The sequence below is a fragment of the Eublepharis macularius genome, chromosome 16 (genome assembly GCF_028583425.1).
Source record: "Eublepharis macularius isolate TG4126 chromosome 16, MPM_Emac_v1.0, whole genome shotgun sequence".
Lineage (NCBI taxonomy): Eukaryota > Metazoa > Chordata > Lepidosauria > Squamata > Eublepharidae > Eublepharis > Eublepharis macularius.
This window is the reverse complement of record NC_072805.1, coordinates 47,626,981-47,651,631: the sequence shown is the minus strand read 5'-3', so window position 1 is coordinate 47,651,631 and position 24,651 is coordinate 47,626,981. Positions and strand designations below refer to the sequence as shown.

The 24,651-nt window shown below is 52.1% G+C and overlaps 1 protein-coding gene across 2 annotated transcripts in view; it reads right to left on the bottom strand.

Annotated features, from left to right (window-relative positions):
- Positions 1 to 5,213: 5,213 nt before the first annotated feature.
- ACSF3 (acyl-CoA synthetase family member 3) overlaps positions 5,214 to 24,651 on the bottom strand; it is a 64,825-nt gene continuing 45,387 nt past the window's right edge. For both annotated transcript variants that reach the window (XM_055000152.1, XM_055000154.1), the window contains 3 exons: positions 10,105 to 10,239; positions 8,236 to 8,347; positions 5,214 to 5,560 (listed from right to left, as the gene is read on the bottom strand). In XM_055000152.1, coding sequence (XP_054856127.1) covers positions 5,446 to 5,560; positions 8,236 to 8,347; positions 10,105 to 10,239 — 362 coding nt within the window. In that variant the 3' untranslated portion in view covers positions 5,214 to 5,445. The remainder of the gene's footprint in view (positions 5,561 to 8,235; positions 8,348 to 10,104; positions 10,240 to 24,651) is intronic.

The window sequence follows — 24,651 nt, the reverse complement described above, 5'->3', positions numbered from 1 at the left end:
GGGGGGGAGCCCCCCAACTTTCCAAAAGGAAATTGCCCTGGGATGGGGCCACTGTTGGAGAGGGGGGTCCTCACTCCCTTTTGCCAATTAGTTGCCCCCGAAGGGTGAAGCTCTGAAGCCCCAGAAGCTGAAGGCCAGGCAGGCCACCCCCCACCCAGCCTCGAAAGGCAAAGCTGCCCTGCACGTGTTAATCTCATCTCAGGGCTCTTTCGCTGGCCAGACTGCTTGTGGTGTGGCGAGGAGGCCAGGCTAGGAGTGAAAAGGTCAAGTGGCCCAAAGCAGCTCATTTACAATTAGCGCGAAGCCTAATTCCGTTCCGTTCCAGTTTGGTCGTTCTAATTCCTGGTGCTGAGCACTGCCGGATCAATGCCAGTCTGGTTTCGGGAGAACCAGCCCCAATCTAGTCAATAACGGGGGAACCAATGACAAATTTAAGAGCAAACCATGCAGAGCAGGTGTATCCATCACAAATAACGATTGCCCGGTGCAGTCAATGGCGGCACGGACTCCTCACCTCGGCAACCTCCCACTCCAACGCCTTACCCAGCTGCCTTACCGGGGCAATGGAAGCACCGTCTCATCTCAGAAGCACTCTGTTCACATGGCAGAATTGCCCTCAGGGTGACAAAAATGTGGGGGTTGCAAACTTAATTAGGAGTGGATGCTTGCAAACTTCTCATCTGAAACTCTCCCTGCTTTTCAGAGCTCCAAAATACTTGGTCCAGTCTCTGAAAAGGAACGGATGCAAGAAGAAATGCACACCGTTTCATTTTTTGTTTCCAAAGATTGTACAAAACGCGAGGTTTGCAGTAGCTGCATGCTCCTTCACTCGCTCCCACCTTCAACTCTACATTATGGATGTGCACACTAATAAAAACATCTCGATGTGATCACACACAATGAACATGTTCCATTTTACCAACATGCAAAAGAGCATGTGCCATGTCGATAAAACACAAAGCACAACAGGAAACTTGGTGTCAGTACACTCGTTGCCTACAAGCACACCAAGATTGCTTTTCTGCAGTGTTTTACCAATGCAAACACACACATTAGTGACACCAGTAATGAACTGAATGCTGTGGCCAAAAGCACATTCTACCGCTCCAAAACTAACTGTAGAAATTCTCCTTCAGTGAAGGGGTGGAATGCAGCGTTGAGAAAACGGGGACAAATAAGAAGGAAGCAGGGGAATCCATTCCTCTCTATTGATAACGTCTGGCTCCTGGAGCCAGCGAGTGACCCTTCTGCCTCAGGCAACATCTTGCCTCCCTTCTGGAACTTTCCTTTGTTAGGGCTAGGGTTCGCTTTGCTTCCCTTTCTCAAGTGGCAAAAGGCAGGGGCTATGGGAGTGCCACAGCAGGCTCATGTTCCCAAATAATTGCTTTACAGATTGCAGAGAAGTACCAGGAGTGCAGCAGAACACGAGGGGCTGCCCCACTCTCAAGACAAGAGGTATGGTTTCAAGCACCCGATAGCCTCTCTTCCGCAAGCGAGCATGTTTTCAAAATGCCAGGTGGACTGGGCGGACGGTAGAGGCGGGAGGACAGGGCCAGAACTTGCATGCACAAACACTTGCGATGCAATCGAGATAGTACAGATGTTGATCAAAAGCAGGTCCTCTTTTTGAATTCTTTGCTACTTGTGATCAAATCTGTGATTTCAGCAGAGAGCGTTCACACACTCCTGTTAACCAAAGGTTCCCCAACTGGAGCTACAAAGGGAGACAGGCTCCTCCCTTTAAGCATGTCAGCCAAGAGTCTCCCCCCCCCCGCCCCTTGCAATCTTTCCAAAGCACACTGACCCACAACCACCCTCGGAGCACAGCCCCTTTCCACCCCCCCTTCTTTTAACAACCATGCTGCAGCATTTCTGGGCTAATCAGGTTGCTATCAAAGGGAAGGGTGTAGATTTGTCAAGAGGCGTGGGTGTGCTATTTTTGAGATGGTGGGGACTTGCTTTTAATTGCTTTTATTGCCCAGTGTCATAGAAGGGCCTGGCAGACGGATGACTGAGTCACCCATAGCCATTCCAGAGTAATTGAAGGGCTGGCTACATATGCTCAGACTGTCAATGGGGCACGTGAGGTGCAAGCTGAGGAGCAGGAGGGAGAAAAATGCAGAAGCCAGCAGCACGGTGGGTTGGGTTGGGGCAGAACGCTGGATCTGGGACCCAGACATGGGCGGGGGGTGGGGGGTGGGATTAATGGAAGCAGTCCCTACACTGCTGCACAGTTGGCATCCATTTCAAGCTTCCAGTCCCCCCCTTTTAAAGCTCCAACTAGATTGCAGCTCTCCTGGGCTCCCTCACCATGCCCACCCCTCCACTCCCACCTGAATCCCCCCTGCTCACCGACTCAGAAATCCTTTCCATCACAGGCTGGCCCTGAGCTGATCTGGGCACAGCTGGCACAATGCTGCCAATCTGTACAGCACCTTGCATGTTTGGGCACTGAGCAAATGGTAAGCTGTGGTAAGCTGAGTGGCAGAGCAGCCTCAGGAGGCCTCTCCGGTAGCAGCCTCCCGCCCAGGCAGAGGGCACAGGTGCTGAGTTCAAACGTTCATTGGCAAACACTGAACGGCTTTTAAAGATCTTTCTCTTTTTAAAAAAAGGCCCCAAGGAAAACGGTGCGCCCCCTCCCCCCCGCCGTGCCCCTCGGTGGAGCTCGCATTCCTCACCCGAGCATGACAGCCAGCTGTTTTACTGTATTTGCTACCTGCGCTCATCCATCAAACCCATCGATCGGGCAGCAGCAGAGTTTTATTAATGATCTTGTCAGGGGCCTGCTGCAAGGTGCAGGGGATGGTCGGGAATGATAGATCACGGAGCGCACCGGTTGCTATTTATTCTCCAGTGACCTTGTCTCTCCCCATTGTTGCTTGCTAAAGAGTTATGAATGTGCAACATGATAATTTGATATTGATCTATATGGTAAGTGAAAAAATTTACTGCGTAGCTGATGTTTTAACAAAGGAGATGGCACCGTCCCTCCTGTAGAATGGCCCCTGGGTAAGGCCCTTCTGGCACAGACTGTGGCTTTGTGTAGCCTGCATTTTGGGAGCGGGGGGGGGGGATGTCGAGCTCTTCTTTCTCTGTAATAAATATCTGCTATACAGCAGCTTCGGGGGAATCGGACCACAGAACTTTCAACCTCTGTCCCAGGGGCACTGTAGGGCTGAGTGGGAAATCGAGGGGGGGGTCCAGCTCCAAGTTGTTTAAAAAACTGTGCTTTCTGAAAAAAATACTTAAATCCCCCCCCCTCCAACCACCTTCTCCTTTCTCACCATTATGCTGCAGATGCTGTTCCAAGATTTTCCTCCCAACCAGAAACGTTGCAGTTCCCAACCCCACCATTAACCTGGCTTGCGTGGATCCCAGCAAACTGAACGGATGGCATTGGTCAGAGGTTATTCTGGAAAGGCATACAACAGAAATGGCAATGGGGGGGGGGGCAGTTGGAGACTAAGAAGGGGTGTGAGTTTGGCATTAGGAATGCATCACGCTCAGATGGGGGGGGGTGGTCCACTTGAAAAAAGACTGGCCACACCAGGCAGGAGGAGCCGTCCTCAGAACTCGCAGCGGCAGCGTGGATCAGGCCTGGCCTGGGCACAGAGGAGAAGATTCCAGCCCACAGGCACAGACTCCATCCCCCCCCCGCCCCGGACCTAACCACTCAGGGTCTGCAAGGCCTTTGGGTGGGGGGGAGGCCCTCCCTGACTTCCCACTGCAGGAAGCCCTCTGGAGAGGGATTCCTAGGCAGAGAGGGAGGCGTGCCTGGCTTGTTAAGAGAGGTGGGCATTTATTTGCACTCCCCTAATTGCTGCCCCCTCCCCTCCCCCCTCCCACATCTGCAGCCAAACAGGAGGAGGTGTGTGATGAAGTGTGCAAAGGACAGGTCGCAATTTATGGTGGGTTGTTTGCTGTGCCCTGTCTGCACAGAGATTACACTCCCCTAATGAAGATTCCTTTACTGTGCTATAAAAATAAGGGGGGGGGAAATCCCTCCCCAAAGAGGGAGAAGAGAAAATGTGAGCAGAAAGCAGGAGAAAACCAGGCAAAAAGACCAGAGCGAAGAGAGTGCCGTCATCAGGGTGAGGGGCTGAAAGAAATCTTTCACCTGGGACTGAGCTAGGCATGGAACGAGAGGGGAGAGCGAAGGACGGCAGGACCAAACACAAGGGGCCCAAGGGAACCATTTCTGCAGCACGAAAAGGGAAGTCGTGCAAAGCTGCGGGGGGCGGGGTGGTGGTGGTGGTGGTGGTGCAGTAAGCGCACCTATCAGAAGAGCAGGATTCCTAATGAACGCCTTTGACCTTTCCCCCCAACCCTTGGGTTCCTATTTCAGTGGGGCAGGCACTTTCGTATACACCATTTATTAGAAATGTGTGGCTGTCCAGAGGAACTAATCAGCACACTCTGAGATGATTTAAAAGGGAACGGCAACAAAAGAAAGGCATCAAGAAGCCTTTCCTCGATTAGTTAGAAAACAGACCATTCGTTTGGGGGTGTCTTTTTTTTTATGATGGATGCTGCAACGCATCAAGAAAACTGAGCTGGCACGTGTAACATCTTCAGACTGTAGCTTTGTCATTAACAGGCAACTGGCCGTTCAGATGGGCACGTACAGAAGTAGCCAGCACACAGGGCTCTTCCCTCACTTCGGTGCCCTAAACCCATGATTTGAAGTACTCCCCTTTTCCAATTGTGTCATAACTTCTGGTTGTTTAAAAACAGTATTTCTGCTATAGTTTAAAAGGTGCCTATATTATTCGTGGACGCTTTGGTGACTCGCCTCTCTCCACCACCTGTTTATTGCTCCGCCCACGGCCCCCCCGTCCCACAGCTGCACTAACTGGGAAAGGCAAGGGGAGGGATGCCCCGTCCAGCTGCTGGGGAAGGAAGGGGGAGTTCCTATCCCTGTCTTTTGGCAAACCTACAAATGCGCCACAGGGTCTGGGATACAAGTAGTAGCTCCTGCCTGTTAAGAAGTACAGAACCAAGAGTTCAGTGTTTAGATGGCGTCCCTATGCCCAGAGGGCTCCTGGAGGTGAGAGGTGCTCTCTTCTGGAGGTCGGCCTTCTGTTCAATGCGGCACAGGTGACTCCTTCAGCAACTGGAGTTTCTACAAGCCTGGGAGAGGAACCAGAACCCCCATCAACTGCTGCCTGAGCCCTGGTTTGCAACAGTAAGAACATACTGGCAGCAAAGGAGAAGAAAACCAGAGTTTATTTGATGTAGAGCTCGAAAGGCCAGTCCCAGCCAGCACCTGACCTCGCAACCGATGAGCCTCGGACGTGCCACCGCAGTGACGTGCAGTTGGGCTCTGCAGAGGGCATCCAGCTGTGCATGTGCAAAGCCCCTTGGCACGTCTCCCCACCACGCCTCTACAGGCTGCTTCTGGGAAGCCTCGCCGTGCTGCCTGACTCCCGTTGGGTGCCGCCACTGCTAGGAGTAGAACTGCTTGAGAAGCTGCTTCTTGTCTACTTTGCCCATCTGGTTGCGCGGGATCTCCTCCACCAGGAGCAGTTCAGCGGGGATGGTGTAGGGTGCCATGGACTCCCTGCGACACGGAAACACTTTCCGATTAACGCGTGTGCTCTTGTGGTTGAACATCCCCTCCCACTCCCACCCCCGGGGCAGAATCCTGGTTTGGTCCTTTCCAACTATCCCATCTCTCTCGCAACACCTTGCTGGATAAAGCTCGCGGGACAAGGAATTTGGAAGCAGCAGCAGCAGCTCCGAAGCGTCTAAAGAGACCCTTGGATCCGGAAGTCAAATGAAGGCCGCCTGCTCCTTAGAACAGCACAAGGGCGCCTCTTCCGACACAACACTGTCTTCTAAGCAAGTGTCACACAGGACTGGGAAGGGTCTTTGGCACCCAAGGCCTTCCACCTCGCACTGCGCCTGGGAGCATAAGGCTGAGTAACAACGCACCACAAACAGTGTGTATATCTGAAAGCACCTAGACAGAGCGCCTATAAGAAAGAGGACAGATCACCTTTAATGGGTGCTCATCAATCCTTGCAATTAGATATGGCAGGGAGAGCAAATGACAAACAGGCCGCATGAGCACTACAGAGCGCTGCAGACTCCTGCTCCTTGGGAAGAGTCCCAGGGAGGCAGAGACCCCACCCCACCCCGCAAAGCTGCACGCACAGATTTGTCTTGTGCGCTGCCCTGCTCAACAGGATGGGTGCCAGGTAAGCGCAGGCTCCCTTGCAGCCTCTCCAGGAGCCGGGGCACGAAGCAAAGTCACCTTGCCCTTCGCAAAGCCTGTGTGAGAGCCTCCTCTTGCCGAACAACTAGACAGGGGCCAGGCCCAGCTGTGACAGGCGCCCTCCCTGGCACCGCATCGGAAGCGACACGCCACCCCCCTCAGCGAGTGAGCGCTACCCTCCTCTAGCTGCCCACCCCGATAGTCAAGCCCTCCACGCATCCTGCCTGACGGAGGCCTCTAACTCAGGACCTGGAGACAAAAGCCACAACATGAATCACTCTGAAGGGAGACATGTGTCTCCTGCCAGAGACGGAGCAGAAGTGAAGAGGCGACGGGAGACAAGTGGTGACATTGAGGATAAAGAGGAGAGGCAGAGAGAGCGGGGGAGGCAGATGCCGGCAGGGGTGCAGCATTCGGCTCTAGGACCCGGACCCATCCCGAGGTGATCAAGTGTCACTTTGATTCCTTCTCTCCAGGGAATGCAAACTACCCTCCAATCCTTACAGTAAGGAAGCAAACAGACACTTGCAAACGAGGGACATTTCCTTCCCACCCTCCAGGAGAAGAGACAGGAGGGTGGGACTAGCTCTGACAGAAATGAAGGACAGGAAAGACTGGACAGGGGGCCTGCTCCCCCCCCCCACCATTAGGCCCTTCTTGGGCAGGGGACATATTCCTTAAAGACTTTTTCATGGTTACAGTTTCAGGTGGGTAGCCATGCTGGCCACAGTTGTAGACTCTCTGCTCTGGGGCACTCACAACTCTGCTCTGGGGCACGTCCCTGGCTCACATTAAGCCCTGCTGTCTCGCCCCATTATTGACTGAATTAAACGTGTGTTCCACTCTCTCCGCAAGCAGGCTCAGATCGGATCACAACAATATAAATATACAACAATAAAACTTGGCAGCATAAAATATAAAATCAGCAATAACAATAACAAGGCAACGGCCAAGTCTCCACGTTAGTCCGGGAGGCGCAAGTCCAACAGGGGCTGCTCTGTAAAGGACGAGCATTGCTGACACATCAGTTGGTTGCCTGGGAGGGGCCAAAGTGGACCAAGACGGACAGCCTGCTTCAGGGGTGGAGCAGACTCCCTCACAATGCTCCAGTTCCTTTGCGCACACGGGCCAGGCGCCCCCGGGAGCAAGAGAGCCCTGGGCAAACAGCTGCTGAGAAAAGAGGGGATTCTGCCTCGCAGTCCATAATCCACCTTGGATCTCAGCGAGAAAAGCGGACTATGAATAAAGAACCGTCATCACCGTCATCTCAGCAGCTGCAGTGGAGCTCTTGGCCTGTCTTGTCTTGGAGACCAGCTCTTTGATGGCGGCAACCCCAGGCCGTCAGCTGGGGCACTGGGGAGGGTGGGCCAGAGGAGGCCCACTGCTTGGGAAAACCCTGGAGCCCTTCTGACGTGTCAGAAGGATGAACCCCCTCTGCTCCAGACCTCTCGAGTTCCAGGGGGGATGACTTGGAGACAAAAGGGAGCGGCCCCTCCAAGGCACGTCTGTCTTCAAAGGCTCTCGGGAGTAAAGGGAGGTCGGATCTCTCTCTGCCCAAGCTTTTGGAAGCAGATGTCAGCTCGAGCAGGCAGCGCTGGGGCTAGATGGTCCGAGGGCCCAGTCTAAGGCGGCTTCACGGCTTCATCTTGCAGAGCCAAGTGATGGGCTGGTTGGAGCCGGGCTCCTGTTGAGTTGGGCGCTGCAATGGCACCCCCTGGGCATCTGCAATGGTGGCACTACAGCTCACCAGGGGCCAAGCCAAGCTCCCTCCCCCCACACTGGACCAGATTAGGAAGGCTGGGCAAGAAGATGAGGAACACATTTTACCGGCAGACGGACTTCTTAACTCTCCTGAGGAACCGATGCTCAGCTTGCTTGTCACGTTCAAGATACTGGGGGGAATTTGAAAGCCACCTTACAAGTCCTCCTGCCTGGCACCTGCGGCTTTTAACCACCGTTCTTCATTCACTGGCCTGCCCTCTGGTGCTGTGTGCCATCAGCTGGTGCTGCCCCCTTACCTTGCCCACTCCTTCAGTTCCTTAAGAGACAATGTCTCCCCCTCCTGGAGCTTCACCACGGCACTGATTCTTTGCCCCCACGTCATGTCTGGGGCTCCAATCACAGCCACATCTGAGAGGGAGAGATGGCATGTGAGAGAGAAAGCGTGCAAAAGAATCCCACAGGAAAAGAGGATAACACTCAGCTGGGCGGCCTCCCTAGAAAGGGGACTGCAAGTGAGCCAGTGGACTGAGAGGCAGTATGGTGTAGTGGTTGGGGTGCTGGACTAGGGTCTGGGACACCCATGTTGGAATCCCCACTTTGCCAGGGAAGCTTGCTGGGTGCCCTTGCGCCAGTTATACACACTCGGCCTAACCTACCTCACAAGGTTGTTGTGAGGATAAACTGGAGGAAAGGAAAATGATGTAAGCTGCTTTGGGTCCCTGTTGGGTAAAAAGCTAGGGTATAAATAAAGTAAATAAATAAATGTGAGGGGATTGGAATAATGGGCAGAATGCTGGGCTTCAATTAGGGTGACCTGAGTCAAGTCCCTGCTTTGGAAATCAGCCATGAAAGAAGGCGGAGGGTGCACAGATGTGCGCCTGCACACACACACACGTGGAACTGGTCCCAAGAAGGGAGGGATTTGCTTTCAGATGGACATGGCGCCAGCACGGCGCAAATCAGGCTTCTTTTTATACAGGGGGGAAGACAGCCCATGCCTGTTGCAACTGTGCTCCCATGATGGACTCATCGTGGCTCAATTTATTTATGCCTGGATGCGGCCCAAGGGGCACACACAGAGCAGACTTCAGGAGAGCTTTTCTGAAACACGTTTCGTAAAGTTGTGGGCCCTCAGGACAGAGCAGATGACAAGCAGAAATGGATGGCTAGGGAAAAGCAGAGTGCCGAGAGGCTTGGTAAACTGATCAGCCACGCTGTTCTGGGCAAGCTGGCCGCCGGCGAAGGGGGAAAGGGCCAGGCGGCTCAAGTCAGGCAAGATGGCGCATGTGAATTGGTCTTGGGCATTCTGAAGGAACAGAGGAACCGTGTCTCCAAAGGCCAGATCCTGTCACGAGGGAGGAAGTGTCTAGAGGCCCATCTCCAAACCAGCTCTGCAGGGGATGGAGCAAGCATCCCTCCCACGTTCAAGCTGACAAGTTCACTTTGACGAGTGGAGCCACACAGGACAAAGGGCAGGGGGCGGCCACCAGACACGGCAGTCACCCACCTGCGATGCCCCATCTTCTGAGATCACCACAGGGCCTGTTCTCCTGCCCCTTTCAGCGGAAGTCAATGGTGTAGCACAAGATAGGGAACTGCAAATTGTCAGGACACAGGGTAAGTTAGATCAGATTTTGGGAGACGAATGTGGTTCTGCCATTAGGAAAGCCGATCAAGATAAGACCAGGGCTGAAGGGGGCGGCGGGGGGGGGGGATAAAATCCCAGGGGTTCTGTGAGGGGCCACGAAGATGAGCCAGTCAAGTGTTTGGGTTGGATCTTTGCTGGGGTGGTGGTCCGTGATGCCTCCTGGACAGGGCTAGCAGACAGTTAAAACACGCGTGCTGAATGTGCGTCCAGCCTCTCATACCATGCAATTGAGCAGGCACCTGCTGCACTCACGCCCTCACGCCCTGATATGAAATGGGCACCACAGTCAAATCTAGGACAGGTTGCTGCTCTCTGGGAGACGGAGCGGGGCTGATCCTGGGGCCAAGGCGGCTGCTTAGAAAGCACCTGATGCTGCAGTGCCTCAAGAAGAGACTCATGTCAGCCGCTCCAAGCCTGTTCCAAGGCAGAGCGAGTATAACAAAAGGAAGGAAGGAAGGAATCTCTAAGTGGCAGCTTATCAGGGGTGAGGGGTGGGAGGAGGGAGTCTTTGCTTTACCAGAAATGCTGGGGTGGGCCAGTAGGTGACGCTCGACTTCAAGGGCACTGATTTTGTAGCCGCCACTTTTGATGATGTCAACGGAGGTCCGGCCTCTGATCCAGTAGACGCCCTCCTTATACACTGCTGTGTCACCTGGAAAAGAAAAAGGTGATGCAGGCGATGCTGCCCAAGGTAGGGACCTCCTCTGTTCTGTTTTCTCACCATAATAGCTGTTGGAAGTTCAGCAGCAGACCCCCATGGGAAACCTGGCGCTTGGGACTTGCAGCCCCCCACCAGAGGGTGGCTTTTCGCAAGCAGGAATGGCGTGCCTGCCTGGAGGAACAATGTGTCCCTTAAGCGTCTCTTGGTGAGCAGCCATCTGGGAGGACGCTGAGCAAGATGCCCAGGAATATCCCTAGCCATATCTGCACGTATCCCTGTGCCTCCTTGTTCCAAACACTGCTCAGCTTACTAGGCATTCACCCCTGAGATGAGCTGTTGCCAACACCAAGGCAGAACTCACATCCCAGGCGCACATCCAAGTAGGCACACTGCTGGGGAGCACTGAGCTTTGAGCCAGTTTGGTGTAGTGGTTAAGAGCAGCAGGACTCTCATCTGGAGAGCCAGGCTGGATTCCCCACTCCTCCGCTTGAAGCCAGCTGGGTGACCTTATTGTTACATGAAGAATAAAAGGATGAAGTTGAAGGGCATCTTTATAGCAGCTAAATATTCATGTTATCACAACCTTTAACCTTTTATCGGCTTGCAGCCAAAGTGTCTAAAATACCACCAGATCTTTCTTCCCAAGGTGGTTTGCTACGGGAGCCCAAATTTCACGATGTTTTTTCGTGAAGATGTAGGTAAGGGCATTCTTGGCAGCTGCTCCCAAACCTCTCTAGCCCTCTTGTTCTTGTGGGCCTTCCCCTACTAAAGGAAGTCCTACCTAGACTGGAAGATTTTCAATGAGACCTTTTCTTGCTGGCTATTTATTTTATTTTATTAAAAACATTTCTACGCTACCTTTCCACTCACATAGGGTCCCCAAGGTGGCAACCGTCAGACATTAAAACACTTCAACAGTTAAAACAAAGCACGTGTACAATAATTCAATAAAAACATATAAGCACACATAACACCCAAACAAGGAGGAACCCAACCGCAGTACCCGCGGGTATGCCAAACAGAACAAAAAAGTGTTTACCCACTGGTGGAAAACAACAATAGAGGGAGACAGACGAATATCCCAGGGGAGTGAGTTCCAAAGCTTGAGGGCCACAACAGAGAAGGCCCTTCTTGGGATGATTTGATTTTCTTTATTTCTGTACCCCTTTTCTTTGCTGCTCAAAGTGGTTTACAATAAAATAAGTAAAGGACTACATGAATCTGCCTCCTACTGAATTGGCCTCTGTAGGCCAGTCTTGTTTACAGGTCTCTGCCCGAGGACCTTAATAGCACCGATGAACTTTTAACTGGAGATGTTGCGTTTTGAACCTGAGTCTTCTCCCTGCAAATCTGAGGCTCTACAGCGGAGCCACAGGCCCAGACCTACTGAGTACCGTTTCTGTGTGATTCTGCTGTGTATGCAACACGTTGCTTGCTTTTTTTGAGCCACTTTGGACCTATAAATGGGCCAAATAAATATCTTCCCCCCTCCCCGGCAGCTCTGAAGAGGGCACAGCCTTGCTTGGCTGTTCCTCCGAGTCCTCCTTAGCTCATACGGGCTCCTTAGCTCATCCCACCAAGCAGGGATGTTTTTCCTAATGTTGCCTTCCGCTGTGTATCCAAGGCGCACACTGTGCAACTGATGCTCATCGAAGCCCCTCTCTCTGTCAGGAGGCTACAACAGCTAAAAAGCAACCCACTTTTGGTGCAAAGGCACGCAGCTTGAAAGAGCACGGGCTGCCCAGGGCAGCCGCAAGTGGCCTTTCTGGAGGAAATGCTCCCTCAGCGCCTGCTGACATTTCTCCATGCTGCTTGTCTTACTGCAGCTCATCCAGGGGTGGTCTTGCTCTCCCCCACCCCCAGAAGGCTCTGCTATTTAATTGGTGCACAGGACAGCTGTGGAGGGGAGGAATCACGGTCAAAGAAGCTGGGCAGGGTTTTACTCCCGTTCCCCCCTCCTTATCTTGTGAGGAGAAAGAGGGTGCAGACACAGCAGCCTTGGAAATTCTTGCAGGTTTTATTAAGAGCGCCAGTGTTACGATTTGCATGTGAGAATGCCAAGGTGTCAAAGCAACATCTCTTTGTGTGGAAGGGAGAGGTGCGGGGAGAGCGAGCAGAAACTTCGGAGGAGGAGTTGCTGACGTGGGCTTCAGTGCTTTCTAACTCAGGGGAGACCTCCCCTTTCTACGCCTTCCTTTTCAAAGAACTGGCCGGACCAGCTTTGCAAAGCCAAACTCGCTCTCTGCCCCCGTGGAGCCCTTCTGTGACTGACACGGAGCCTCCGACTTTGTTGTTTTCCTTTGGGAAGATGCTCCAATCCTGTGCCTGCGTAACAAACAATTTCCACGAGTGTCTTTGGTTCACAGCTGTGACTGTGGCCTTCTAAACTCTTCTCTGAATATTTCCCAGAAATGGGGGTGAGCGGTGTTGTGCGGTTGCTGGAAGGGAAGCAGAGCCCTCCCAAGCCAGTTCCGGAAATGCTGCCAATTCTTTATTTGCTGGGCCCCATCCAGGGCGGAAAGGAATCACCACTCCCAATCTGCCTGCATTTTTGACCACAACCGTGACCCCGTTGAGTCCTGTGGCCCGCCCACCATCCTGCCATCTTAGAACACGTCCTGCCTGCCCCTCTCAGAAGCGCTCTTTACTAGAAGTACGTGAGACCCAGCTGGAGGATTTGCGCATGTAAGACTGAAGGGGTTTGGTTGGCTAGGAGTAAAGCAGGAACAAACCCCTAAATATGAGCCTCCTACTCTGAAGCCGATCCATTCAAGGCCAAGGCTAGAGAGGCGGCTCCAGCAGGCAGAGTCAGCTCTGCAGCTATTATTTCAAGCTGTTCTCAGCCTCTGCCTCAGGTTTGATTTGGCCCAACAGGAAAACCTCAAGAGATCTCATCCAGTAAGTGTGGACGGCTCTTCCCACTGTTGCCCTAACTCTCGTTTCTGCTCTCCCTTTTCGGAAAGCCTCCCTTTTGGACCACCCTGCAAGAAGACCCTGCGCTCTCTCTCTGCGTCAAGCCTTCCCCCTTCTTCCCCTCTTAGCCAGTCCGGAAGTTCTCTGCAGACATCCCTACCTCCTTCCAACCCTGCCAAAGTCAAACTTTGTCTCAGTGTTTCCCAGCGCATCACGAGAGCTGCCTTCAACTCATGCGCAGCTCAGCCACAGAACCCGGATCCTGACTCACTTGTCATTCCCCGTCTCATTTCACATGCTCTACTCTCTGGACCTTTTTATTCATTTAACTTTATTTATACTCCACCTTTCTAGCTGAGGCTCAAGGCAGATTACAAAACACAAAAAACGATTCAAACAGTGCCAGCAACTGTGCTGGAGTTCCCACTTGGCACCTTTGCCAAGTGTCCCCCCACCCAGAACTCCCAACCCTCAGGCTGGTGTAGATCTGAGATCTACCTGGATCTTTGGACCTCGGAATGCTATCAGTCACCCTAGAGGGCAATCTTGAGATGTTCACGGCACACTGCAATTGAATATTGTGCAAGTCACCGCCCAGAGCCCCTGGGATGGGCGGTATATAAATTGAATAAATAATAATAATAATAAGTGCGGGGAGTGGAGGCAGGCATTTTGTGGGGAATTTGCAAGTGTTCCCATTCCAGTCATGAAAGAGTTAAACTGTTTGTGTTACCTACTTAATTGGTAAACTTACATAAATAAAATAAACAAATAGCCTTGGAGGGCATCACTGGCTGCTCCCAGAGCAACCTGGCCTTTGGGAACAGGTGCTGAGCCGAAGGGCTGATCGGCCTGAGGGCGCATGCCATAGCACAAAGCGTTTGGAACATTCCCAGGGCTTCAGACCTCGACTATTCCAATGGCCAGCCAGAATGGCGGAAGTCAGCACTGCGGAATCTTTTGCCAAAGTCTCAAAATCCAGGTTGGCTGAACAGCAGCGTCCCAGCACTGCTCTGATTTTGTTCTCATGTGGAGCTCGCCGGTGCAGAGGTGCGCGTCCATCTTTTCATCCTCCCCAGTGAAAATCCAAAGCTGCCTCTGAGGCTCTGCTTTATGGCTCCCCTGTTGTCATTCTGATAAGCTGCCAGTTCAACTGTCACACCCGTGGATGCTCTGGGTTCCAACCCAAGGGAAAGGGCTGTGGCTCTTGCAAAATCCAAGCCAAAAGGCCAAGGTCTCCTGTTCCATGGTGGCTAAAGAAGACTTTTTGCAGGTAACCCTGATGTGACACACCTGGACTAGGAGCAATGCGTACACCTGCTATGGATCCTTAAAAAGCCTAGGCGTTTTGCAGGAATTTAAACAATCCTTTCAAAATTGCTTCTGAACCACAATGAACTCTGCAGGAACAGCACTCCAAGAAATCCCAGGGCAAGCCCATGATATCACGGAAAGGAGTGGTAGGCCGTTTCCTGACTTCTCCTGAAGAACAGCCACCTCCTTCCTTCAAAAGCCCCCCTCAGCGCCTTCCACTCCCAGACCAAAGAGTGGGCTATGGCAGGAGTTTCCTGGACCTTCTGCTCAGCGTGGTGGCTCTCAGCCCTCCACGTTTGGAGAGCTCACATCTTGCTTTGCTTTCCACATCCTCATAGGAATTCCCAGCTGCTGGGCTCTTTTAGCAGCAAAGGGACGGTTCACTTTGAGAAAGTACAGACAGAATGAAGCATCTTCCCTGCTGGCTTCCCTTTCAGAGGGCTGTTACCTGGAGAGCCAGGAGCTCCGTAAATGAGAAGCTTGCCAACAGGACAAGAGGTGTCCCCGCACTGGGAAGCCCGGCGTCGATGCAGTCAGAAACCATAGCAGCTCCTCTTTGGGGGCTTTTGCTGTGGTGGGCTCTGCAGCACTTGGCTGCTAATTAAGAAGAGAGAGAAAAAGTCTGGGGGTGGGGGGGTGGCTCTGGTAGGACAGGGAGAAGGGAGAAGGGTCTCCCTCCCCAAGTCTCTCATGTCACCAAGTGATGGGCAATGAACACGTCACTCGGAATGGCAACAATTCTACCTGGTGTTGTTGTTTTTTTAATGAGGCGGTGCACACATGTCTGTCTGGCAGTGCTCCACTGAGGTCTCCCATCTTAGGTATCCAAACATCTTTGGCCAATGCTGTACAGCAAGAGAGAATACAATAAAAGGGGGGGGGAAATCCCGCGAGGGGTTGAAACAAGCAATGCTCCAAGACAACAAAGCTTATGAAATTAACTCACATGGAATGAACCTCAAGCTCTAGAACCAATATCAATAAAGTCTACAACTTTCAAAGCTCCAAAAATTTTTAAAGTAAGCAAAATAAACTTACAATAGGCAACGCCTTACTTTTCAATGCTCCAAAAATTTTTTAAATAAGCATAAACTTACAATAGGCAACGCCTTACAGCATATTCTTCATAGGGGAATACAAACACAAGTACCAATAGGCGACGCCTCACAGCATACAGGCTAAATGGTTTAGCACCGTTATAACAAACAGGCAACCCTATTATGCAGTATGTAATACAGGCTAACTATATACAATTGTAATCCATATAAACTACGTGACAGTCCATTGAGTGACAATAATAATGCGTTGGAGAGAGGAGGGGGGCTAGGCCACCCTAGCGTCATTGAACATCTAGATAGGCGTTGTCTATTGTAAGTTTATGCTTATTTAAAAAATTTTTGGAGCATTGAAAAGGAAGGCATTGCCTATTGTAAGTTTATTTTGCTTACTTTAAAAATTTTTGGAGCTTTGAAAGTTGTAGACTTTATTGATATTGGTTCTAGAGCTTGAGGTTCATTCCATGTGAGTTAATTTCATAAGCTTTGTTGTCTTGGAGCATTGCTCGTTTCAACCCCTCGCGGGATTCCCCCCCCCTTTTATTGTATTGGCTTTTGGCGAGGGTAGCCCTTTCTTTTCTGCGTACAGCAAGAGAGAGCAGCCACTGTGCAGACTGCCCGTGGAGGGCTGCCGTGGCTCTCTTGAAACTCCAGAGTGATAGAGCCCTCAGAGAAAAGGCCTTCTGCACAAAGGGAAGATTCCAGCTCGTGGAGAACAGGTGCAGAAGGAGGTGGAATGACGAACCATTAGAGGGAAGGAGTGAGAGATGAATGAGGGGAGGGGAACCGGTTGTCCCCACAACAGCCACGCGAGGTGCGCGGTTTATGGCATTCAAGGGTCTGTGATGTGTGTTCGTGTGTTATGGACATAAACCTCCCCTCACTCCCCAAATGAAAGCTGCATCAATAGTTCCCCATCTGCTCACATATATCACATACTTCATTCCAGTTTATTAGCTGGAATAAATCATAAATATTTCATTATACATCAACGGTGCTCGACTCCGGGAAGGCACAATCCATCACCTCGATGCTCCCCACGACCCGCCACCGAGCATTAAGCTTTCCAGTCTATTAAACAAGATTGATACAGTGTGCCGGGATGGACTAAGGGAATTTATTTATAGTGCACTGGGGGAAAGGGAGGGCACCGAGAGCAGCAGGCAGCTCGGACGAGGCCGAGGCGGGACTCCCCTCTCACAGTACCTGGGCCATGCAGCTGTAAGAGAAAGTAGACCGTTGAGCAGGAGATAAGTCTCCCAGGCACTGGTGAATGACCACGCCAGTCGGGTTTTCTCTAGTGCAGTGCTAATTAAATTGGGGGGCTTAGCAAGCAACCCCCCCCACACACACACTGATCTGTTAATCCCAGGAGCCAGGTACTCAGGTGAGGAGAGGAGCAGGGCAAGATGGGGACCTGTGGCTCTCCTAATCCCATTCCTTCCTATCTCAAGACACCCCCCCCCACACACACACACAGATGCTGCTCAATTTTCCCCCATTAAATATCCGGAGGAAATTCCATGACATCCCGGTATACCTAAGCTTCTCTTTCCTTCTTAAAATGTAACCTAAATTGACTTCCTCGTAGTTTCTAGAGTCACATCAGCCTTAATCTCAGTGGATGAGGTCAGCATCTGGGCCTGATCCACCACAAAGCTGAAAGCCCAGGGCATTTATTTATTGATTTAATTCGATTTGTATTCCGCCCTCCCCGCATCAGCCTCCTCCAACCGCCCCCCCCACCTGTTGCATTGTGGCTACAAATAAAATACAAAAGAAGCGAGACTGGAAACGACCCCCGACATGAGAGGACCACAAAAAGATTCTGTGCAGGGCCACTGTCCCCCCCCCTTGTGCGTACGTAAGCCTTGCGTTGATGCAACCTGGGCCAGCAGCAGTAAGTCCAAACATCTGAGGGGAGAGGAGGGTACGAGAAAAACCTACAGGAGAAAAATCTCTGCAGGTGACTTTGATGCCCCAGCCCAAGAAATTCTATCACTCATCAATCTGCAAAGCTCCAGGTCTCTGCAGGTGACTTGATGCTTCAGCCTAAGAAATTATACATCACCGAGATCCATTTTAATACTAGCCGGGCTCTGAGCCTCCCCGTGACTATCTTTGGGCTGGACTTCCACTCAGTTTGGGGGGCTCAAATCCTCCTCCTAATTGCCAGGCTGGCTTTATTCGCAGCCAGTGTGCCCCCACGCCTTTGCTTCAGTGGACGTTTCCATTCAGCTGAAACAACCCATTTCTGCCCCTGTGCTTAGAGCCTACCCCACCATGCTTTAAGTGAAGGGTGCCTTTTGTTTTTCATTCCCACGGGGGGGGGGGGCTGCAGCCTGCCTCCTGCTGGGCAGAACAACCGAGTCCCTGCCAGAGCAGCACACAACTTCTCTTGGGTTTGGAAGGCCAAGCCGTGCAGTCAGGCGGCAGCGTGCGGCAGGGACGGTGATGCTGAGATGTCCCCGGACAAGGTGTGTGAAGCAAGTGGCTTGCTGCAGAGGGCACCAGAGGGGGGAGAGGGAAGCATCCTAGCCAAAGCTGTGAGTACAGAGCCCAGGTCCACAGGAACACCGCTGGTGGGGGTGGGTGGTGGGTGGGCTGAGACAACACAGAGCGCCTAGGGCTTATTCGAAAGGTGTGAAGAAATGCCAACAGAAAATAATAACAACAACTGTGCTTATATACAGCTCTTCTAGACAGATTAGTGCCTACTCAGAGCAGTGAACAAAGTCACTGTTGTTATTGTCCCCACAACACAGCTGGGGAACTGGGCTGAGAAGAGGGGCTGACCCAAGGCCACTCAAGTCAGTGGTGGGACTCAAACCAGCGGCGTGTCGATTTGCAGCCCAACCACTTAAGCAGTCTGCTACTGCAGCGCTCAGAGACCCTCGTCTGCCCCCCCCAGTCCCTTCAGATGACTGAACAGGAGCCACACATGCCTCACGGAGGACACCCCCTAGCAGAAGGGGGGGGGCTGAGAAAGAGAATTCAGCCTAGAGGCTCCCGCGGCACAGTCTCCGTCGCCTCTGCTGGGCGCCCATCCAGAGATCGTTAATAAAGCATCAAAGGCTGCCCAAAAGGAGAGTCCAAAGCTTCAGCCTCCACCAGACACAGATCCCTATTGCTATTCTTTGCCTGCCCACTGCACCGCCCCGCCTTCAGGGACCTTCTGTTTAGACAGGGCTGGGTTAAAAGGGCTGGCACCAGAAATCAGAGCCAAGGAGGGGAAACCAGTGAACTCAACGGCTCTTTGAATACCAGTGCCCCAAGAGATGCCCCCTGCCCACAGGCATGGCATTCCCAGGACAGACAGACAGCCTGGCAAAGTTCCTGGCCAAGGGGACGCACTCCTCCACAGCCCCAAGGCAAGAGTTGTTTTCCACTGCCCCAGAAGGTTGGACCAGAACCAATGGGTTGAAATGAACTCAAAAGAGCTTTCGGCTAAACATCAGGAAGAACTTCCTGACAGCGAGAGCGGTCCCTCTGCGGAACAGGCTTCCTCGGGAGGCGGTGGGCTCTCCTTCTTTGGAGGTTTGTAAGCAGAGGCTAGATGGCCCTCTGACAGCAGTGCAGATTCTGTGAACCTGGTCAGATCACGAGAGGGAGGGCAGGAAGGGTTACGTCAGTGTCCAGGCTAAGGCCGATCGTTACCTTGGGGTCAGGTAGCAATTTTCCCCAGGCCAGTCTAGCTAGGGATCCTGATGGTGTTTTGCCATCTTCTGGCCATGGAGCAAGGGCCCCTGGGTATGTGTGTGTGTGGGGGGGGGGAGAGGCAGTTGTGAATTTCCTGCATTGTGCAAGAGGTTGGACTAGGACCCTGGAGTTCCCTTCCAACCCTGTGATTCTGTGATTCTAAGTGCTCCACACAGAAGGGAGCAGAATGTGGCCACACCAGGCGGCTGCCCAAACTGGCATCGCAGAGTTGCTTGAGTGCCCCCCTCGCAGTGGTGGAGGGCCTGAAACCACCCTCCACGATGGGTCTGGCTTTGGAATTATTCCAACCATGGATACTTCTAAGAGGGGCAAGTTTTATGGGAACCTGAGAACCAAAGGGTGCAAGCATTTTGTGGGGCTTGGTTTAGTGCCATTTCAGCTTTCATTCCCACCTCAGCATGAATCATGTGCCCCCTTGCCCTTGGTGGATGTGGGTAGGAGCAGCCCGCATGAGGTACGGAAGGAGTTAACCCAACCCGGCAGCTCTGGTGGCAGAAGACCCTGGGGATGTACGGGCGCAGCATCCTGCCTGCCTGCCTGCCACGGAATTCTTGTCAGGCTCTGAACTCTGCGGGTTGGTTTGTATTCTGCGCACAGCAGCACACAGCCTGCTGTCAGCGTCATGCTGTGAGAAAGGGCAAAGCCCTGCCGAGATGAAAGAATGTGAGGCGCTGGTAGAGCCTCCCCTGGCATTTACACCTGGAGAAGAGAGAAAGAGAAAGGAAACCCACTCCAGGGCATTCTGCACAAAGGGCTGCTCACACGCCACTCCTCAACAAAGGGCAGGATGGCACTGAGCAAGCCAGAGAGGCTGCATAGCAGGTGGCCTGCGCATGGCATTGTTGCTCCACATATAGGGGAGACAGAAGCCTCGCTGGGACCATCCTGCCCTCAGTGACACACAGCAAGCATACCACATTTGGCTGTTCACCAGGGATGCTTTCGGCATCCCATGAGATATTTGGGCACACAGGAGCCCAAACAGAAATTGAGGAGGTGGGCAAACTGGGCACCTCCCTAAAGGTCCCCTATATTCCTGGGCATCCATTTCAAAGGGGCACGGACCTGCATGCCTGTTTTCCATCCCTGAAATAGAGGACAGAAATAGTGACATCCTTCCTAACCTGGCGGGAGACTTCACAAAGCACCCTCACTCAGCCAGCTGTGCGATCCAAAATGACCAAGCTTGAGGGGCTGGCCCGTTTTCCCAAACAGCAAAGACCCCAGGTTGCCCACTGTGTGTGTGTGTGTGTTATGTGCCATCAAGTCACCTCCAACCTATGGCAACCCTATGGATGAAAGATCTCCAAAATGTCCCAGCATTAACAGACTTGCTCAGATCCCACTGAGCCTGGTCATTAATTCAACGAGGGTGCTTCCTTCTACAATGCACATTCCAAGGGGTACCTTAGAATGTGTAAAGCAGGGAAGACCCCCTGCATCCCCCCACGCCCGTCTCCTTCCTCCACTGGTGGCTCACCCTGCCCTTCTGGCTAATGTTTGTAGCGCAAACGCTGAGTGTGGCGAAGTTAAATCTTGCTCCATTATCAGGACAGGAATAAGTTACAAACAAACAGCCAGAGAACTGACTCCAGGAAGCCCCGGAAGCAGTGCACCTTCCCCGTTCACAGTACAGGGTGATGCGCGGCTTGCCTCCCACAGGGAAACATGATTAAGGGGTGATCGCTATCTCCCCACATGCTTGCGGGATGAAAGGAAGCTCTCTTCCGTACAATTTCAAAAAGGCCACCTCTGAGCTCTTCTGATTTGCTCAAAGGCTGTTTCACTGATAGCCTCTTCTCTTTGTCTCTCCGTGATGGACACCGCACAGCTGAAAGAACATGAGCATTTCAGCTCGCATGGGCAAGCTACGGAGTAATCTGTCATACCTCCGATGAGAGAGAGGTCCCTGCTAATATCCAACATTGGTTATGAGAGGTCAGCACCGATTCAGCTGATTAAAAGTATTGCACATAACCAAATAAACTGTTTCTTCTATGCTAATGCAGTGGTTGAGTTTTGCCACCCAGCTGGCTGTCAAAGAACTTCCCCAACTCAAATGTTCTCTGGCGACCTTGATTTTATTAAACGCTTTTCATTGAGAAGGCACGGCCTCCAGCACCTCCGTAGGGGATGCGAAAGACCTCTAGCCAAGAGCTGCTGCCCATCGCAGGAGACAAGACTGACTTTGACAGTTTCAGCTGTGACTCTCTCGCATGCCTGAGGCACCTTCATTAGCTGTATCTGTATCCTGCCCTTCTTTAAAGGGGTTCAAGAGAAGCACTTTGGCCAAACAACTGCCCTGTGAGGGCACAGAGGTAATGCCTTGTCCAAGATCAGCTACTGAGCTGGCATCTGACCAAGAGTTTGTACACGTTTGGACCAACACACTGCCCTCTGTGTGGCATGCACGGGCACTGGCCTTGGGCCCGTTCCAGATCTCGCTTTGCAATTCTGTTGGCATTCATAGTGGAAGAGCCAGCCAATCCTGGCACACTTCTCTCTTGCAGAAAGCACCCAGTTTCTCAAGCAAATGGTGGGCATTTTAATAATAACAACAACATAATAACATTTGATTTATATACCGCCTTCAGGACAACTTAACAACCACATAGAGTGGTTTACAAAGTGTGTTGTTATTATCCTCACGACAATCACCTTGTGAGGTGGGTGGGGCTGAGAGAGAGCTGTGACTGGCCCAAGGTCACCCAGCTGGCTTCAAGAGGAGAAGTGGGGAATCAAACCCGGTTCTCCAGATTAGAGTCCTGCCGCTCTTAACCACTACACCAAACTATGCTTGCAAGGGCCCAACAGATGGCAAGGCCTAACCCTGTCGAGAGAGAGGCGTGGCACGGGTGACCACAGTAAAGCAAAGCAGGCCACGGGAGCACCAGGGATGGGCATCGTGCTTCTTTGGGGTGAGAGACACTGCAGTGGTCCTTGCCCAAACAAGAATCCAGAGCAGAAAGCGGGAGGAGCCCTTCCTTCCCCTTCCTCTCCCATCAGCATGCAAGTATTCATAGGCTTCCCTGCAGATGGTTAAAAGGGGCAAAATAGCCTTCTATTCTGCAGCTTGAGAGACCGAATCTTGGCAAAATGTAATTGCAGTAACTAAGACGCTGGAGTTAAAACCCCTTTGCTCAGCTCCTGCCCTTTGCAGAACAGCTGCGGGATCAATTACACGTCTCGCTAAAGCGAGCAATAACTCTTTTTCCCTGCGCAGCGACCTTCCGGAGTCTCTTGTGAACAAGATTATTAAATAATCCAGCGAGGTAGCAATGGGTGGACGACAACGGTGATGGCGGGTGCGGATGACTGGCAAAGGATTTCTAAGCAACCCTTTGTTTAAACAGACAGAAGCCCCTGCCAGCCCCCTCCCCCTCCCTCTGCTGCCTCCGTCACAATGCCATTAGTTCCAAGTAAATATGTCCTCGATTGTCTTGAGCGAAGCCTACAGGGAGGCTTCTGTTGAAAGCAGAAGGCCCAGGGCTATCAGTCCGGATGATGTTATCTGCCCAGGATTACAGAGCAGGAGGAGGGAATCAGAAGCCATTCAAAGTTAGACCCCATTTGGCTTTTTTTGATACCGTCTTATCAGCTTGCTGGACAAGGAGCAAGCTAAAGAAAGGGCGGTTTCTGACAAGGCCTTTTGGCCTTAGATTGGGGGAGGTTAAAAACAAAGCCCTCCTTCCAGAAGTTAGAGTAGCAGCGCAAGAGGGGAGAAGGGGGGCGGCTGGAAGGTGGGTCTTATCAGCTGTGCAATCCAGTGAAAAGGGTCTCAGACCGCCCGGATGGAAACAGAGAGGCCAGGAGAAGGCAAACAGGGCGCCCAAATACGGGGAACAACGGACAGCCAGAACAGCTTAGACAGATTTCCGAATATTGTCAGTATTATTGAACACCCAGACTGTGTCCCTTTTGTTCTCCAACACAGAGATAATCCTTTCCGTTAAGTAATTTTAGACTCGAGTCTGCAATGGTCTCCCACGGCCCCAGCTTTAAATGGTAACATATCCATCCAAGGTGAAGTTGCAGCCTACTTTTGGGAACCCCCCACCAAACCTGTCAACTAGGGCACCAGACTTGCGCCTCAACGTCTGAACCTGCTGGCACCACTGCATCCTTTGGGGCATACGCAGAGTAGAAGCGGGAGAGGCAGAGATGCCTTTCCATGCCGTTTGAAGAGCTCTTCTGCCGGATGGCCAACTGCGGTGGGAAAGCAGGTTGCGCGTCCCTCTGGCAGAGTGAGTCTCTCTTGCCCAAGGCCGGCAAGAGTTTGTGGCTGGAAGCGATGCAGCTGGGATGCTGACGGGAGTGGGTCACAGGAGCATGCCACTTCAACAGCCTTCTTGACCCCTCTATGCCGGCTGCCAGTTTTTTCAGGGTCCAGTTCAAGGGGCTGGTGATAACCTTTGAAGTCCTATACGGTCTATTGCTGGCATATCTTATGGAACTGCCTACTCTTGCAGAAACCTCATTTTCTGAGGCCCTGCTTTGGGTGCCCCCCCTCCTTTCTGAAGTTAGACAGATGGCAACCTGAGATGGCATCGGGTGCGGTGCCAAAATTATGGAATGCCTTCCCAAGTGATATTAGTCTGTCCCTTTCTATCACGGTCTTCCACCTGAGTGTAAAGACTTTTCTGGTGTTCTCTCAATGATCCCTTCCTTCCTGCCTTATAGTTTAATAGAATATCTTGTTTTTTATACAAGTATTTCAGCTTTGGTTTTAACAGGGTGTACTTTCATTACGTTTTGTTTTTAATTGCTAGATGCCTTGGTGGTCCTGGGTGGGCTGATAGACGGCATATACGAGTTTCAAACCCAGCTTTGCCCAGTACCAGCTCAACCAGTGGGCCACGCTAGGGCTAGGGCTACCCGCCCCCCCTGGCCAAGTCTTCGTCTCAAGGGGCATTCATCAGATGATACAAAACGTAATCTCTCCTCCAGTCTCAAGGGAAGCTGTCTGCTCCCTGCTGTGGGCTTATCCTGCTGCTAACTCAGAGGTAGCATTTGTCAGAGATCATAATTAAGCAATAATTCCAAACAAAAAATGGTATTAATTGAATTTATGACTAGAAGAGACAATGTAAACAAAGGGTGTGTGTGTGTGTGTGCCAGGATTCTAATTAAATGCGTATCTATTTATAAGCTGCACCGAGCAAGCAGAAGTGACTTTCATCTCAGGTGTCGGTGTGAATGCCTACAAGTGGAAACAAGTGTGTGCCTTGGAGTGGGGAAGCACCTGCTTCTCTCTGGGGAATGGGGAGATGCAAGGGAACGCCACTGCCCATTCACAGCGTGGGCACTGCGGCGGGCTGGCTGTTTAGCTCCCTCTGTGCTGCTTGGCATCAAAGGGAACCGAACGGGACCAACCAGGCTCAAGGGAAGGGGTGAACTGGTC